The sequence below is a fragment of the Aptenodytes patagonicus genome, chromosome 3 (assembly GCF_965638725.1).
Source record: "Aptenodytes patagonicus chromosome 3, bAptPat1.pri.cur, whole genome shotgun sequence".
Taxonomy (NCBI): domain Eukaryota; kingdom Metazoa; phylum Chordata; class Aves; order Sphenisciformes; family Spheniscidae; genus Aptenodytes; species Aptenodytes patagonicus.
The window spans coordinates 99,275,537-99,293,127 of record NC_134951.1 but is presented as its reverse complement, the minus strand read 5'-3'; the positions used below and the strand labels follow the sequence as shown (position 1 = coordinate 99,293,127).

Here is a 17,591-nt window from a genome sequence, read left to right as displayed (position 1 = left end):
GGACAGTCTCAGAAATAAAATGGCGAGCAGCCAATCACAGAGCGGTACGAAAAGAGGCGGGGCCTGGCGGTGTGCTCTGCGGGGGCTGCCCCCTTGCCCTAGGGGGAGGGGGCTCCCTGCGCTGCTGCACCGCGGGGCGCAGGACGTGGTCCTCCCCATAAACGCTTGCAGCACAAACTGTCACCTCTTTATAAAAAGATGCCTGTTCGCTCTTTGAAACTTACTTTATTCGTAGCACGCTCACCCCTTCCAGTCCACTCCATGACAAGTATTCCACCCGCTGCATGAGGGGGGAGTGAAAACAGTTTTCTTTTCAAAATAGAGTTGTTTTTTCTTTTTTTCCATAGGAAAGAAAAAAAAACCCCTCAAGATTTAGGTTGTGTTTACGATGACAGTATTTTCAAACCACAGCCACAGAAGCAAACCAGTAGTGTTTCTCATTTTAATTGCATAAAACCAACATGAAAAAAATTTTATCAAGCCTGTAAGTATACAGAGGTGTATTTTTTTTTTTTAATACTATCTGTATATTTTTATTTACAAAAGGAAAAATGAGCCTACAGTTTTAAGCCAAATAAAAAGGACAAGGCTAAAAGTGGAAGAAGAGAAAGAAGAGTATGTGGGCTTTTACTTTTAAAAAAGTATCTGGAAGACAGAGCACACACAGGGAGAGCTAACAGCCAGAGTCGCTGCTGATGCCCTTGAATTTGGAACAGCGTCTGAAAAAGCAACTCCTTTATCCCTCACTTAACGTGTGGTGAAAGAGTCCAAAATAGAGCAGTCCTTCAAACCTCAGATGTACTCTGGGGCGCTTGAAGCTTAGTAGCCATATTTTTCATTGAGATGAGTCTTGCCATCACCGCTTTGACCTAATGGACAAAGAGGAAGACTGGCATTATTTTTTTTCCCCCATCATCCAAGGTAAATTTGTATCCAAGTATGAAATAGTCTCTAGGCAACACCAGTCACACAGGCATAAAGAGGATGTCAGACTGGATATTACAATTCAAATAGTCTTTTGATTTATACTTATAAATCCTCTTAACCTTACTAACAGTGTCAAGATTACATCATATATTCCTGGTTCTGATGTCCTCATTATGCCAGCTTAGACAGAAGATAAGTCTGATTATTAGCAGGCAGAGACAGAAAAAGGAGCTCCCTCTTATGGACACAGCTCGCTTGGCTATCCCACATCAGACCTCTGAGTTACTGAATCGGGCATTTTGTTCCAGTGGATCCATGTGCCAGAGAAGTGCAGTCTTTTCACTGAACGATGATTCACCAGATTATAGTTTTCTTCAGTGAAGTTTATTCTCATTTTTCTTATTCCCTTTGGAGCCTATCTATATTATAAGCCTGCAACAGCCTTATAAAAGTTATAGTAATGAATCTACCAAATGAAAGCTAAGCTTTGAACTTACTATGAAAACCTCAGTGCATGAAAATGAATTTTCCATTTTAGAGAAACTGAAAATTCATTACACTGTTTAAGAATAACCTCACTTAGCTAAAACCACTCTGGAACTAAAGTAAAAAATTTGTTCGACTTTAACATATATTGGATGCATGCATCAATTATTCAGTGCCTTCACCAAAGCGTTACCAAGACTTCTCTCTAAAACACATGACCCAAAGTTTGTATTCCAATGGTTTTTGCAAAAATCTGCAAAGAAGATTTTCAGATTTCACAGACTTCTATGAAAACTGAGAATACTAAGATTGCTGGAGCATTTATCCCTAGTGAAGGCTTGAGCTTGTCTTTCAACTCGATCGTCGTATCACTATGTGTGAATGGAGTTAGCGCTCTCAGGTGTTACAAAACCGAAAAACAAACTTGAGGTGTATCTGCCCATTGCGATGAAGCTACTACCGATATGGTCTGTATTTCCCTGCCAGACTTGCATGGCCATATGCCAAATATGGGGCATAAACATGCCAGAAAACATCAGGTTCTGGGTAAAGTATTCCTGAATTACTTTTTTCTCAAGAGGACACCCTGACTACTTATTAGGTAGATTTTTGAGTTGTAAGACTAAAAACGGTAAGGAAATGGTTGATACCTGCAGGAGGAATCCATATGCAGTAGTCTGGGTCATCATCTGGGTACTGTGAGGAAAAAAAAGGTTGTTGGACCTGCAAAAGGAGAAAAGATTTTTAAGGTGCTGCACCCCTCCAGCAATGTGTCACAGCCACTAAATCTCTCATTAATTCAGAGACAAATACTGAAAGGTGAGGGTTATTTCTACAAGAGTCAGGGATGAAAACAGTAATACAGAGGAAAGAAGAAATATCGAACCCTCAAATAGATCCCGTTTATTCCCAGTAGAGTCACAGAATAATAGAAATGCTGGTTAGATGGGACCTCTGGAGGTCATCCAGTCCTACCTCCCCCTCAAAACAGAACCATTGCCAACTGTCCACTTCTCAACAGTTTAATCTGGTCATCCTAATGCTTGGTAGTATCATTCAACACAGAATTTCTTTACGCAGGGAAAAGCTTTAGAGTAGGATTTTCAAGAAGTGCTTTACTGATTTCAACGCGCAATCCCACTGAAAACTTCAGGTTTAAGGTGACTTTCAAACTAGAGTATATAAAAGTTCAGCTGTTATAGAAGGATAACTTAGTTTTTCAAAAGAAAAGAAAACCCAATTTTTTCAGGTCTCGCTGGCATCACTGAAATGTTTAAAGCAAACCAAAACAGGTCACTTGCAATTCAAATGTTGACACAGCAATGTCTTTTTGTCCCTAGACTTTTAAGTTTTGCCACATCAGCATCATTTTCTCAACAACTTTTGTTTTCAACAACTGCAGGTAGCTATCAAAAAAAAATTCATAGAACTGTAGAGCGCAAGACTTAAGAGCTCAAAATGTAGCCAAGTTACTCAGCACTGATTTGCATTACTCTGTAGTATCATGACACAGTCTTAAGTTATGCAGTTGAAGCAATTTTTCATTCCCTCAGAAACTTTCCTTCCCCAAATTAACCTCTAAAACAGTTCTTTTGGAAGACTAATGTTTTCCAAAACATTAGACTGCAGAGTTGAACAGTTTTTAAATATGGCTTGTGAACAGTCACTTTAAAATTGTTTTTGCAGTTTTACAGGATTCAAAGTTATTCCTCAAATATTAAAAGAGAAAACAAAAAAACCCAGCGGACTTCTGGTTGATATTTTCCACGCAAGATCCGAGCCCAAAGGCAGAGACAGCATGTGGAAGAAGTGATTTGTGATGGGAGAGAGAATACAGCTAAGCCATATGGCATTTGGAGAATGCTCGGCGTTAGAGTGAACTCCGCGCTGATGAGAGCTGCTGACTTGACTGCCTCAGCATGAGAAGCTGCCTTGTTCTCCCATATTCATAGAAATGGTATAACTTGGGCTTTAACAGTATAAATTTACTCTTGCTTTCTTTATTGACATGCTTTATAGGCCAGCCACAAAGGACAATTCTAAAGGCTGTGCCTACCCAATCCTTGGGTCCTTTGCCAGGACTAACAAGGCAGCAGTTGGCACACACAGGCTGCTGGGAGTCAAGTTTCTTTAAGTAAGTGGTGCAGGGCTAAAATTATATGGCCACCACAAAGAAATTGTCATAACGGTCAGAACTCATGGCCCACCAAGTACTGTAATCTTCTTTGATGGCAGTCAGCAGAAAGGTGGGATGCGCTCTAAAGGGAAGAACCTCACAATAATCATTAGGCTAAGAGCACGCTGTCAGAGAAGTTCCTTCCCAGCTCCAGGAAGGCAACAATGCACGCGTCCCAAAATGTGCAAGGCTCATATACTTTACATTTTAATACAAATCTTATGCACGGGAGGAACATTATCTGGTACATCCGCTCAAATTTAGTAATAATTTGGTTGCAAAAGACAATAATCTCTTAGACTCATCTCTGTCCACATCTTACAGAGAAGGATGAGGTTTGATAATGGCAATACAGACTAGCTACAGCTTTAGCACAGCATGTTCTGTGTCAGCCAATACGTGCTTCCCAAGCTGTTCTCCAAGGAAAGTTTTGCAATGCCATTCCAAAGCCCAGAGAGCACCTATGTTCTACAACACTTGTGATACAGGAGAAGCAGCAATTAGCAGAGGCTAACTGCCAAGTAAAAAGGTGAAAAAAATAAATTTGTGATTGAATTGAGAGCCTCTATCATGCTGAAATGCTGTGCTTTACCTCTTCGTTGGAGACTCCAAAATCTGTGTCCAATGGCAGTGTGTAGTTCCACATTTGGGTCTTAGTCAGCAGAAAAGCACTACTATCACCAAGTCATACTCAATCACATTGTTACTATTTCACTAAAAAAGAGCCTACAAAATGATTTCCTGAAACTCTTAAGCTGCAGGAGTCATGGTATCGTAACTGACCTTGCTTGAGCTATTGATTTTCTTAACTTTCTCAGATGTCTCTTCAGGTTCCTTATATACTGCCTCAGATGCTGGGAAGAAAGATTTGTTTTATGACACATCACAAATGACCAATTCTATCAGAAATAAGCTTATAGGAAGTTCACATAAAAATAGATACATCCAAAAGGAAATCCAAGACAGCTCACTGCAACAAAATTCATACTTAAGACTGCTGAACATCTTTTTGTTTTTCATAGATTTATTAACTTATGTTTAATACACTGTCTGTCACCTACCTGAATGCAGTTTAATAAGGTCCTATATTTGGGATTCTGTAACACACTTTAGTTAATGGCAGATGTTTATTTTCTAAAAGATATTCTCTATCTGTAATCACTGCAGTGATTGATTTAGAAGGGAACAGTAGGGAATGCGCAGGACCAACATGCTTTGTTTTTTTAAAAAAAAACAAGACCTTTACAGTAACATAGGTGAGAGGAATACAGAAGAGATAGAAGTATGCCTTGTTTTTCTGCCACTTAATCTGTGAAATATTGAGATTCTTGTGGCTGAAGTCTATGGATGAGATGATGAGGACGGGATGACATTCTTAACAGTCTGAGTTATGAAAAAATAGAAAATTCATACAGCTCTCCTCCGTGTTCAGTACACTGAAGAGTCTTCATTCTGAGGATCTGATTTTTTTTTTTTTTGGTGTACATGTAGAGGGGTCATCTGGGTCATTAACAGATTATTAGCTAACATTATGTAGTATTTGTCACTTTATAAAAGAAAGTTCTGTCCTTCTGTAGTGTTAAGAGCTACTGCAAGAGAATAAGGGGGGGGAAAAGCATTATGTTTATGCTCCTAAATTAAAATAATTTTTCTTCTCTTCTCATGCTATGTTTTTAAAACAAAGTATCTCAAAGCAGTTAATGACTATGAAAAGCAAGGAGCACTGAAACATAGTTGAAGTGACCTGTCTTCACCATACACTTACCACTTCCCAAGCAAAACACAATCCTTCATTTCAGTTCTAGATTCTTTAGGCTCTAGATTAAGCTTAGTTTCCTTCTACTGACAGAAGACGATAAGTCCTTTAGACAGTTTCTAAACCCACATGCTACTGTACAATAGAGTCTAAATTGTACTGCTCACCCTGAGATTTCTCTTGTGAGGGTCCCATCTGAGATTTATTCCTTAGTATCTTCGGCTCAGGCAGAAAATGAACGCCTGTAAAAGAAAAAAGAAAGAGCTAGGTGAGCACTCTGCAGTAACGCTGATGAGGAGGGCGCTAGCATCCCTGAGACAAAGTACAAAAGGGAACTCTTAGCTACATTTGTCTCAGGAAGAACTCTTCTCCCAAAAGTCCTCCAAATTATTTCATCCACCAAGTCCATTGCAATACAATATTAAAGAAAAACTTGTGACCAGTTAAAATAGACTTTTCAAAAGCAACCTGTCCAGCGTTAAGAAAAAAAGTTAGAATTAGGTTTCTGTCAAACACATCATTTACTGAGAAACATCATTACTGAGTTTTCAAATGCATCAAGCTGATACAGAAAAGGAGTGATTGGAGATAAACCACACAGATACAAGGAGGATACCTCTCCATTACCACTTTAAAAATTATTCTTCCTCCTTACAAACGGATCTGAAGCTTTACACAGACATTTGTTTTCTTATTAAGTCACTCTCCCTGAGTGACTCCCAAACACATTGTAGTTGTTTTCATATGGACACTCAATCTAATGAAAGCAGGGCTTATCAAAATGGAACCTTTCTGGAGTCCAGGAAATTTCTTCTATTTCACCAAAAACATGAAAAACTGACTGCCAAGCAGAGTTTCAATTGGAACCACGTGAAACTCAGCTGTTGGCACACAGACTCTGGACTCATGGCAAAAATCTATGGAAAAGAAATCTGCTGGAGAATCTGTGGCTCAAGTCTTAAGAGATTCACGTATCTCTGAAAAATTCAGCAGTAACAGACTCGGCTTCATTATTGGAAGAATCAAAACCAATGGTTTACCATCTTGAAGGGATTCTAGATTCTTGTTATTGCAAGGAGAACCATTGGGAGCATTAGTTTCTTTTCCCGTTTCTTCCTCTGTTGTCATTTTCATTTCCAGGTTTGATGCTCTGCTGTTTATTGCATCTACTTCTTGCTCCTCCTCCATTTCTTCTTCTTCTTCCTCTTCCTCCTCCTCCGGTCCATCATCTTTCATTCTTAACAAGCTTTCAGGGATATCTGGACGCTTAACAGGCATCTTCTGCAGGAGAAAGAATTGCGCATCAGTGCTAAGATAAATGGAGGTAGATGTCACAGATATTCATTACAGGAGAAAGCACACATATTCCTGTCATAGAGACAGCTAGTAAGGAAACACTCTCAGGATGAGTAATAGTTAGGTTTTAAGGAAAAGTTGTTGTTAGAGATGGAAGATGAAAAAATATGTCCAGTCCATAGACAAGGAGTGCAGTCTTTTCTTAAGAGACACTGGAAACTGAATCAATCTTGGATGTGATCTTAGCTGTAAGATCAAGAAAAACAAAAGAAAGGACCAGCTGCTGAGATATAGCAGTGGTTCAGCCTGATGTCCCCAGACTGCCTCTACTTGATCCACTGCCTTTTGACCGCAGGAGACTGGCTGTACAAGGGCGCAGAACGGCAACTGCTGGCAGCAAACAACATCCAACAGCCACTGCTTGCTGCTCTGTGCACCTTCCACTGCCGCAGGCTTGTGCCTCCATGTTGTTTCCATGCATGTGAGAAGACATGGTTGCCACCTACAGTCTCCATAGCCTGAGAAGGTGTCTGAGAAATAGCCTCTGACGCACAGCACTTACGAGTCCAACTTACCCCTAGGCTTCCAGTTTTCAGCTTGAATTTGCTCCCCCCTTTCATTGCACCAAAGAGAGGCAGGGTAATCTTTTTAGGCTTGCTCTCTGCTTCCAGACTGTAACTCCCACTCCTAATGAAAATTAGATACAAAGGAAAACAGTGTAACAAGTCTTATATTTACAAATGCAAAAAAATCTGCAAGTTAGAAGTGTATATATAAAAATCCTTTTATTTCTCTCTCACTTGCAGCATCCAAGGGGGAAGCTGCAGATGACTCCTCCATCCTACATACATGTTGTAGGATTCAGACACTTGCCATAACAGGAAGCAAAAAATAAATAAATAAGGAAAAAAAAATCTGTATCGCACAGACTCCCTCAAATTCAATTGCACACACATACTTACATATGTATATAATATATATGTATATAAAAAAACCACACTCAGAGGCCAAACCTCAATTTAAGTGAATTAATTAAGTAATTAAATCTCTAATCAAGCTGCCACTAGCAAATTATGAATGCAGCACGCGCCCTCTTGAATTCCAGTAGTGCTGCTAGGCAGTAGTTGAACAGCCACTACACTTTACTTCCAGGTACATTTCACAGAGTGAAAGTGGTTTTCGTGTTGTACATTAATACCTGTAAAATCCTTCAGTTCCTTTTGGATGCAGGTTGGGGAAAAAAAAAATTAAATAAGCTGACACGCTTCCAATCCCTTCCCCCTCTCATCTTCCCAGCGTGGGCTTATCTTACTCCAGTGTTGTGGTGCATCTGCCTCAACCATAGATGCTGCAACAGCCAAAAGGCACAGCGGCTCTTTAAAGAGACGAGCCAGGCAGCTTGGAAGGCCATCCTGCTTTTGTGTTTGGAAAGCTGTCTATTTACTGGGCTTCCACAACTGCCCATGGATAACAACAACGGTAAAAGTAATTGTTTTACACTCTAGCCAAGACTTACTGGGGCTTCAGCTCAGGCAGTTCTGCAGGCTTGACAAGCTTTATTAACCCTTTCAGTCTCTGTTGCTCTTTCTTCAGCTCAAACGACCGCAAGTGAAGCTTCTTTCGTGCCACACTGTCTAAGGTGCATCCTGATTTTATTTCAGTCATGAATTCATCCAAGGAATCTTGAGCTGCTGGCTGGGACTGGACTAGGCAAGATAAAGGGAAGATACGTCTTGTTACGGGTGGGGAGATGAGAGCTGTACTCATCAAGTCCTACCTTTAGAGAGTAAGGTATATAGGAACAACTATCCTCTCTGCAAGTTTCTGTTGAATGGTGAAATAATGGAGGTCGTTAGCCCTGGAAAGATGAAAGCATTTCTCCTAACAAAAGCCTGACAGTAAACTTTAATCCACTTACATAACAAAGCCTCTCTTAAAATTGAATGTTTCTTTATGAGTAAGTGTCTCTATTCTAGGTTGTTCATCTCACTTCAAGATCTGCTGTCCCTAAAAAAGCGGCTTACGGGGTTTTTTTTTTAGTCACAGACTAAAATAAACACAGCTACAAAGAATCCCACACCACTGCATGGGGAATCCCATTTTGGCTTTCCTGGAACGTTTATGTAATAACATTTGCAAAGCTCGAAATGAATCAAGACATGATGCTGCCTCCTACCCCTGGATGACTGAGTGCATACAAGAATACTTTCATGTTAGGCCAGTCACACAAAATCTACCTTTGTTTTGACTGGATTTTCTAACAAGAAAACACTGCTCTGTACTTGAAAAAGAGTAACAACAGTCTTTCTACTCCACCTGATTTCAAATATTAATAATTCTAAGCATATTTGACTAACTAAAATAAAACTCAGGAGGAAAAACTAAAGCTGTAATGGCTAAGAAAAATAAATACAGAATTCTAACACATGGATTTCAAATAAACAAACCCCTCCCCCCCCCTCCCCCCCCGAAAACTCCTTTCTTGGGCTTGAACAATGCTTCAGAAGTTTTTATATGGTGTTCAAAGAATAACTTGGAGGCAAACAAAGAAAAATGTTGTTGCTAGAATTTAACAAGCCTTTTGACAGGCAGTCTTCTGCCTTTTAATATTATATGAAAAGTGGCAAATCCAGTATTTTTTTGCTGCTTTATAAGCATTTAGGTATATATGCACAAGCATAATTATGTGACCAATGAGTTATTTTCAGTTCAGCTTGAGCTAATTAAGTAGCACTTGAAATTTTAAATGTGTATAAAGGAAATAGTGTAAATTATTGTTAAGAGTGCATATTCAAGCAGTTTTACATGACTGAAATATTTAGAGAAAAGTCTAATAAGACTCATGCTTACAAATGGACTCAATTGAAAAGGATATTTCTGATCTAGAACAAAACACAGTTCACAATTTGCAAGTATATGAAAGCCACAACAGTAACTGTTCAAAGATATACAGAATTAAGAGGCTTCAAAAGATAAGAAACAGTCATAGCATCCAACTCCACACAAATATAAATGATGACAAAACATGTCATAGAAGAAATTCAGATAGAAATACTCTTCTTTTTCCTCATAACAATTTATATGAACCAAGACAAAAACCATCAATGAAAAGGTATTGTTAACAAACAGTCTGAAACTCCTAGCAGGCAGGAGCTGAGCAGAATGATCATTTAATTTAAACACCAAATTTCAAAGATACAGTTTAGCGTCTAGTCAGGTAATTCAGAACAATTAAAGGTATAGTTCCACAGCTTGCTTCTTTAGCTGCAGAACAGTGTCAGAGCTTCAGTCAGCGAGTGATCTTCAGTGGGTCAGATAACCCTTTCTTGCAAATAGGATTCTCTGCTTGATTCCACCAACAGTGCCTAAGATCAGGTAGTTCAGCTCACAGGGTTACTGTTAGCATTTGGTATCTGTTGCGGCAGTTTTCTACACTATTGAAATGAAATTTGACATTGATTCACCTCCTAGCAATCATGGCTATTATACTTTATATTCCAGTGAAAAAAGCTATAGGGCTATTTACTGCACCATCAACTTATCAATGATTTTCTTCTGAACAGGCAACCAAAGATGAGACTGAAGAGCTCTATGTATTTGATTTTCATTCAGCTGCATCAGTGAATGAGATACCAAGTCAGTCCATCAGTAATTAGTTCTGAAGAACTCGAGAGAACAATTTGTGAACTTCTACTGTGATGTTTCAGACAACCACTTAATTTCTCCAAGTGCTTGGTAAGAGGTGGTATCGCAATTTAGCCCGTCATTCACTCATTGGTCTCTCTACACTCTTGCCCTTAAGCTACAAATAATCATTTAGAGCAAGCAAAAGTGTGGTTTCAGAACTCTATGTAATGCAGCAGCTTTGCCAGACAGCTCATGACAGTTGTAAGAATCACCCATGATCAATATGCGTGCTCCTGGCTTACACTTGTACTCAACATCTGTGATTAACCTGAAGCATCCAAAGAAATAAGAGAAAACACAAGTATCTAGAACAGACACACACATAGTAACTGATGATGTAATATTTGCTATGTTTTATCCTGGCCTAGTTCTAGGAAATTCCCATCCAATACTGAATTACTCTGTATTGCAATAAGTGCTGAGACTGCAATTTTTCCAAGGCTCTAAATGAGCTGCGTAACCAGTTACAATTTACCAAACCATGATAATATATATCAGAATTATATGGTGTTAGTATAAGTCTATAAATGAACTGATTCCTCCTTCTCCCAGCCTCTACTACAATATGATCTAACAGTCTTGTTGAGAAACAGTATCAGCAGAAACAAAGGCATCGTAACATATGAAAGCTTGGAATCACATGTCTCAGACAATATAAAGCATTAGCTTCTCTTGCTAGTATATTGTTAACTACTCATCAGAACAGTCATGCTGAAAACAATTCCTTTAAACACACTGAACCGACCCATCAGTTAGAATGCTCAGTGGAACAGTACTGTTTTCTGAACAGTGATCTGGTATAATCAATCACCAACAAAAATGTTGATACAAATCAGTTTTGGTGTGGAGCTGAATTACTAGAAAGAAACTTACCTGTATAATGCACAAAAGACAGCCCCGCTGTCAGACTGCTGCTAGGCTTCTTGGAGAGAAACTCTTCTGACAAACTGACATTGCAACCTTTATTAATGCCAACTCTATTAAAAAGGTATTTGTATGAAGAACCAGCCTAAACACATTTCCTTCATGCCTTCCTTTTATTCCACAAGACATCATCGGTAACAGAAAGCAAAATGCAGCTACTTGTATAGTATGTTTTTAAATCTAACTCGCTACCAGATACAATCACCACTTTGGAAAGGCGCTGCCTTCGTACACAAAGGCATAATCCTAGAACCTGAGCGGCACCCTCATAAGCTAGCAAGTTCACTGAACATACGGGCTAAGCGTCAACTGCTTTGACTCCACATTTCTTTTTTGCCACCTTTCCTTTTTAAAGTGCATTTACAAAGAGAGAAGTGAAATAAAAGGTACTGTCTTTTCTGTCAGTTGTTTGCTCTTTGCTTATAAATGATTTTGGAGGGAGTGGAAAAGGTGTTCCTCAAATTGGGTTGGTGTCACTAATATGGGCAGATAAACAGTAATAATGCTCACCCTCTTAAGCTCCAGGAGCTTGTACACTCACCTCCTTACCTTAACTTAGATGTTGCTTGCTTTGGAAAAAGCTGCATTCATTACCAAGTGACTATACACACAGAGTACATAAACTATTGGATGAAAAGCGTAAGTATCCTCTCCAGCTAACTCAGTGACCTGCAAATCTTCCTACCCCTTTGTGAAAAGCGGACGCTAAAAAAAAAAAGCACTTAAGACAGAAATCCATAAGATACATTTTCATCTCTTTGTTGTTCTTTATGGAAAGCACTACGATCAAATAAGCTTCATGCCTTACCTTTCCCTGAAGCCTTCAGCTTCTCTGTTATCTCAGAAAGCTCATTTTCAGCTTCATTTAGTTTTGTGACCTATGAAAGAACAACATGCTTAGAAGATCTTTTTATCTTCTTAAAATCCTCTTTCAAGAGGTACTCAAATATCCTACCAAATTACCTCCATTTTTCTACTTCTGATCTTTGACCAGGAGTTTCTGGGCTGAAAAAATTACAGTCTAGGTCGTTCCTAAACAACTTATCAGTCCTTTCACATACTGTACAAATAATATTCTTTCTGAAACGCAAAAATATGTATAATGCTTCTGCAGCAATGTTATACCACCACTGTGATCCTCCAACCCTCCCTATCCCTGCTCCCCCACACCCTATTGTCTGTGCAGGACTTCTAGTTGTCACATGTCTGTCAGTCCAGGCTGCTTATTCTTTGAAGCAGAATGAGATCCCTCTTTGGGATGTGCCCTGTCCACTTGAAAGCTTGCAAGTATTTTCTGATGCTTTAAAACTATTTAAAAGTATCCTGTTCTGGTATTTCGTTCACCCACTGCTGTGATCCACCAAGTAGAAGGCAATACTACACAGGCAAAAGCAAGGTAGTATGCTTCCACTAGAATAAAGTAAGCATTAATTTCAGGTATTTATAGATACTGTCCACAAATCAAAAAAACCACTATTTTATTCTAACTTGGCCAATTGAGAGCTAAAGGTCTGAAATGATATCAGAGTTCAAGCTAACAGAGAAAGATCAGGAAATATTTTTTGATTTTCCTTCTTAGTAATAATACATGCGTGAGAGAATAAGCCTGGCATGTCATAATAATTCTTCTTACCAGGGAGTCATAAGTCTCTGGTTTTTCTTCTATTTTACCAGCTTTTTTCATTCTGCTCAGTCGTTTCTTTTCCACGGCACCAGTTCGATCAAGGAAGGTGTCATCATCACTGTCATAAAAATCCTCATCTTCCCAGTTCTTTGATTTCCTTTTACGGGATACTGGGAAAGGTAAGGGAGAAGGCAAGAAACAAAATGATGTGCATGCCACTGAGCAATAAAACAAATTCAAGATAGCAATCTCAAATCCCTAATTTAGGGCTTTTAGAACAATCACAGCACTTGACTAGTTATTCACCTGCTTCTTGCCTCAGTACTCCCCGAGCGTCGAGTAGCCTGCAAGCTTCCAGCGCGCACTGTATCATTGCTTCCTTCTTCTTTCCTGAATGGAGAACCTCTGCCACCAGCTGCTTCCCTGATGCATCATCCACAGGCAACCTGTTTAGTTTGAAGATCAGAGAACAGCTCAGATACAAACAGCTTTTCACGGATGCTACTCAGGTATTTTATTTATCATTTTGGCATTGTTCTTTCCATTTCACTCTAGCCTTTTTTTTGTGGGTTAAATATTTTCACTTTTCATTTCATACAGTACCAATCAAAACACAAGCATGGATTTCCTAAAGCATGCAAGTAAATTTTTATTTCATTAGTCCAAACAATATATTCATATTCCTATATCCATTCCACTGGGAATATAAGAAGTTAAAAGGTTAAATGTCAATCCCTGAATCATTTTAAGCACCAGTATCTTGCATCCCTCCAACACCAGTAACAAGTATTTTCCATGCTGAAGCAAAGGTTTCTTAAGCAGTACAATCACTGCAATGTTTTACCTATCCATTTGAAACCTATTCTGTCGATTTAATTTCCACCTCACCTTCTCCTGTCTTATAAAAGAATGACGTTGGTGACCTCTTGCAGGAACCCATCAAAAACTGCCTTATAACATAAAAGAACTGAAATTGGGTACACAGTAGAACGAATGATTTTTTTTTTTCTCTCTCCCATTAGGAATTGAAAGATACCGTTTCCTAGTTTCTTTGCTCGTATTTCAATTTCACATATTTCTCAAAACAAGGGGAACCAAAAGAACCTAGACTCTTGCTTTCCTGATTTTCATCTCTAAGGAAAACCAAATGCTGCCAGACCAGAAAGGAGCGCAGACACTGAACAAGGCACTGATCGTTGAACTTCTGTCTCAGTGTCAGGGCTTATGTCTAATTCCAGCTGGCCTCCTTGCCAAGCGTGACAAGACAAGTAACTCCTTCAGCTTCTGTTTGGGAATTCAGTGAAGTCAGCTTCTGTGTACAAAAGTGAATGGAGATATACATACTTGATCCTGCATAGCCAGCTATTGTGCCCACGATCATCATACTCGTATTCTAACTCTTCTCCTAGAGAGGAAAAGAAAGTTGATATAGCAACCAAAATTGAAATAAGCATGAATAATCCTTACAGCAGAGAAGAATGTCATGGTTAAACAAAAAAGATAAAACGCCCTTGTTACGTATCAAGGGACTGAATTTGACCTTTTTTTTAAGCCATGGAATCTTCAGTTGGTATTATGCTCATTTGGTTGTTTTTCACAATCAAGGCTTTTTCAGATCAAAAAAAAAAAAACAAATCTCTAAGTGGCCTGTTCAAGAATATGTAGTTCAAAGAAAAAACAATCTTGCCTCTATGCATTAAAGTAAATGACATTGAAGTAACGACAGTTTGCAATCTGGATTCAGATATTGTTTACCTTGGAGATAAATTTTTCACTTTAGCAAATAAGTGAGTCATGCGTAAGTTTTGCTAGCAAACATCGAAAGTTTAGACCAATTCATTATTGCCTTTTGTCTTTTTATACTTTCCAATTCTATCTCACAGTCATAGCCATCTCCAAACAGAACAGTCTGGAATTTGACGGGTTTGGATTTTTCAGCATAGCTTCAAAGCATGGGTGTGGTTTGAGTGTCACTCCAGAGGAATACAAGGTGCTCTCTGCAACTCCCAGTTGAGGAATTAGTAACTAAGTCTCGGATATACAATGGTGAGCTAAGTTTTAACAAAAACCCAAACACACACAATAAAAAAACCAAAAAAACCCAAACCACACCACCACCCACCCCCACCAAAACTTGACCAAATGAAAAACCTTACCCACAACGTACCAGAAAAGTTTAGCTCCCACACTTTAATTCCCAAAGAAAAACACGAGTACAAATGTCGCACTTTGCTAAATAGAAAAAATTACATTTAATTAATAAAGAAAAAAAAACCCCAACCTTCTCTGTCAAAAAAGCCCTGTAAGGCCTTCCTAGGATCTTTCATATAGAAGGCATCTTGTACATCCTGAAAATCAATTGCAATAGGGTTTTCTTCAACCTCATCCTCCTCAGCATCATCCCCTAGAAGACAACATACAAAGTGCAAAAAAAAAAAAAAAGGTGAAATGTTAGAACACCAGTATATTTCAGCTTCCGTTAGTTTGAAAGTAGCAGCTACATCATCCTAAAATTATTTCCCTTAACTTGAATATTATTTCTGCATCCAATCAAAAAAAAAAACCCAACCCCTGCTTCTTTTTTGCTATTAGTTATTCCATCGTAAGATAACAGTTTTGCAGGTGAACGTCACTGCAGTTTCAGCGCTTTCAAGGGTTTATGTGCTTATGTTTCCGTTCAAAAAACCAATTCAGTTGTACTGAAAAGCTCATTAATTACAATTTATCCAGCTTTAAGATGTGGACTTCCTGTTTAAATTTAAAGACAGCTATACTGCATAGAAGTCTCAAGCAATTAAATTTCACCTCTCAGGCAAAAGTGTGGACATCATCACAGGAACAAAACACATAGCATTAACATAAACTCTCAGTTTCATGACCTTTTATAGGCAAATTACCTCCTCCCTTTTAAAAGGAGCTCTAGCATACTTCTCACCAGATAGAAGCTTGCCTTGTCACAGGACTCTTCTTTTTAAAAGGAAAAGGATTAATTTGTACTCAAGAACTTACACTGGATTGGGACATTTAGCATCCAGCTGGAATTTCAAACCTAGTATTCACTGAAAACTGGCTTAAAGACCTTCCAAGGTGTATCAGCCAATTTATACATCATCACTTACCCATTCCCCACGAGCAGCTCATATAGCTGTTCTGACTCCTCTCACTTCTCTCCTCTTTTTCATCTTCCTCATCAGAGTCCTCTCCCAACATCGTCTTTTCTAATTTTGCTTGCTGCTGCTTACGCAGTGCCTTCAGTTGAGTCACAGTTAGTTCCGACTCGGACTCCTGGTCCTCTTTGGGTCCCTACATCACAAACAGTAACTTAGCAGAAGTGTTTTTTAAAAGAAAAAAAAAAAAAAAAAGAGAAGTATTTTCAACACACATGCAGATTATGTACAATAACATAAACAAATCACTATAGCGCTCTTCAAAAAGTGGAATTATTAGATCGTTTGTTATGGTTGGCATCCCCAAATACATTAGTTTTAATGCCCTTTCCAAAGGGGGGGAAAAAAGAAATGAGCGTTATTGTGTGCTTGTCGTCAGATCAATCTCAAATATAATTGTATTTTAAAAGGCAGAAGGCAAAAATTTCCATCAGTGCCACATGGGAGAATTTGAGGAACGAGCAGCTTCTGAAGTGCGTGCAGAGCACACCAAGTGCTCTCTAAGTTCCTACTAATAAAAGCTCCCCTTGTTCACAAAGAAACATTAGCGTTTTACTTTCTTAATGCATCATACTGTCAGAGAGACTTCCCCGATTGCCCTGGTTAAACCACAACGCTGGTACACCACACTGTTGGAGAGAAGCGCCTTTTGCACTCATTGCACTTCGGCAGAAGCTGCCACGCCTGAGCCCCCCGCAGAGCTGCCCTGTGCCCAGCGCACCAGGGCGATGCAGCAGCGGGGGGACCCCACGGCCCTGCTCTGTCCTTCAGCCCCAAACCTCACCGCAGAGCCGGCAGCGGGTACCTACAGCCGACTACTTTTCCCCAGTAAAACAACCACGGCAGTGCTGGGCTGCTTCCAAACGGCCTCACGCCTCAGAAGCGGCCTTCACCCCGAGACGCCAGGGAGCTGTAGATGGAGCCGGGTAAGCTCCCGAGCCTGATCCGGGGAAGCCTCTACCACACAAGTCACCCGACACGTGCCCCAGGGAGCGCGGCGGGGCCGCCCGGGCCCCGACCCACCTGCAGGAGGAAGAGGCGGGAGCTGCCGCCGAAGCGGAGCCCGTGGCCCACCCGCACCCGGCAGTAGGTGCGGGGCGGCACCCGCGCCTTGTTGAGGAAGGTGCCGTGAGTGCTGCCCAGGTCGTACACGTAGAAGCCGGCGGCATCGGCGCCGTCGGGGGAGCAGCCAGCGCCGCGGTACTGCAGCACGGCGTGGTGCCGCGACACCGAGGGGTGCTCCAGGGCCAGGGCGCAGCCGGGCAGCCGCCCCACCAGGAACCAGCTGCCGCCCTCCAGCCGCACCGAGCCCAGCGCCACGCCACCCTTCAGCACCTCCAGCCCGTAGCCGGCGCCGGCCGGCGGGCGGCTGCCCCACGGCGGCTCCTCGTAGCGCGGCGCCGCCGGCGCGGCGCCAGGGCAGGGGGGCGGCGGGCTGGGCCCCGGCTCGCCGCCCTCCGCGGCGCGGGGCGCGGCGGGCAGCGGGCGGCTCGGGCGCTTGAAGGCGGCGGGCTCGGCGGCCGCCTCCGTCTCCATGACCTCCGCCAT

At 40.7% G+C, this 17,591-nt stretch overlaps 1 protein-coding gene across 1 annotated transcript; it reads right to left on the bottom strand.

Moving 5' to 3' along the window:
* Window positions 1-428: 428 nt before the first annotated feature.
* Window positions 429-17,591, bottom strand: SLC4A1AP (solute carrier family 4 member 1 adaptor protein). The gene is made up of 14 exons (XM_076334390.1): window positions 17,067-17,591; window positions 15,996-16,179; window positions 15,158-15,280; window positions 14,221-14,281; window positions 13,183-13,322; window positions 12,886-13,046; window positions 12,061-12,130; window positions 8,158-8,347; window positions 7,217-7,328; window positions 6,386-6,626; window positions 5,513-5,587; window positions 4,373-4,443; window positions 2,064-2,136; window positions 429-869 (listed from the first exon to the last, which is right to left on the bottom strand). The coding sequence occupies exons 1-14, from the start codon at window positions 17,589-17,591 to the stop codon at window positions 820-822; spliced, it is 2,076 nt and encodes a 691-aa protein (XP_076190505.1). The 3' UTR covers window positions 429-819.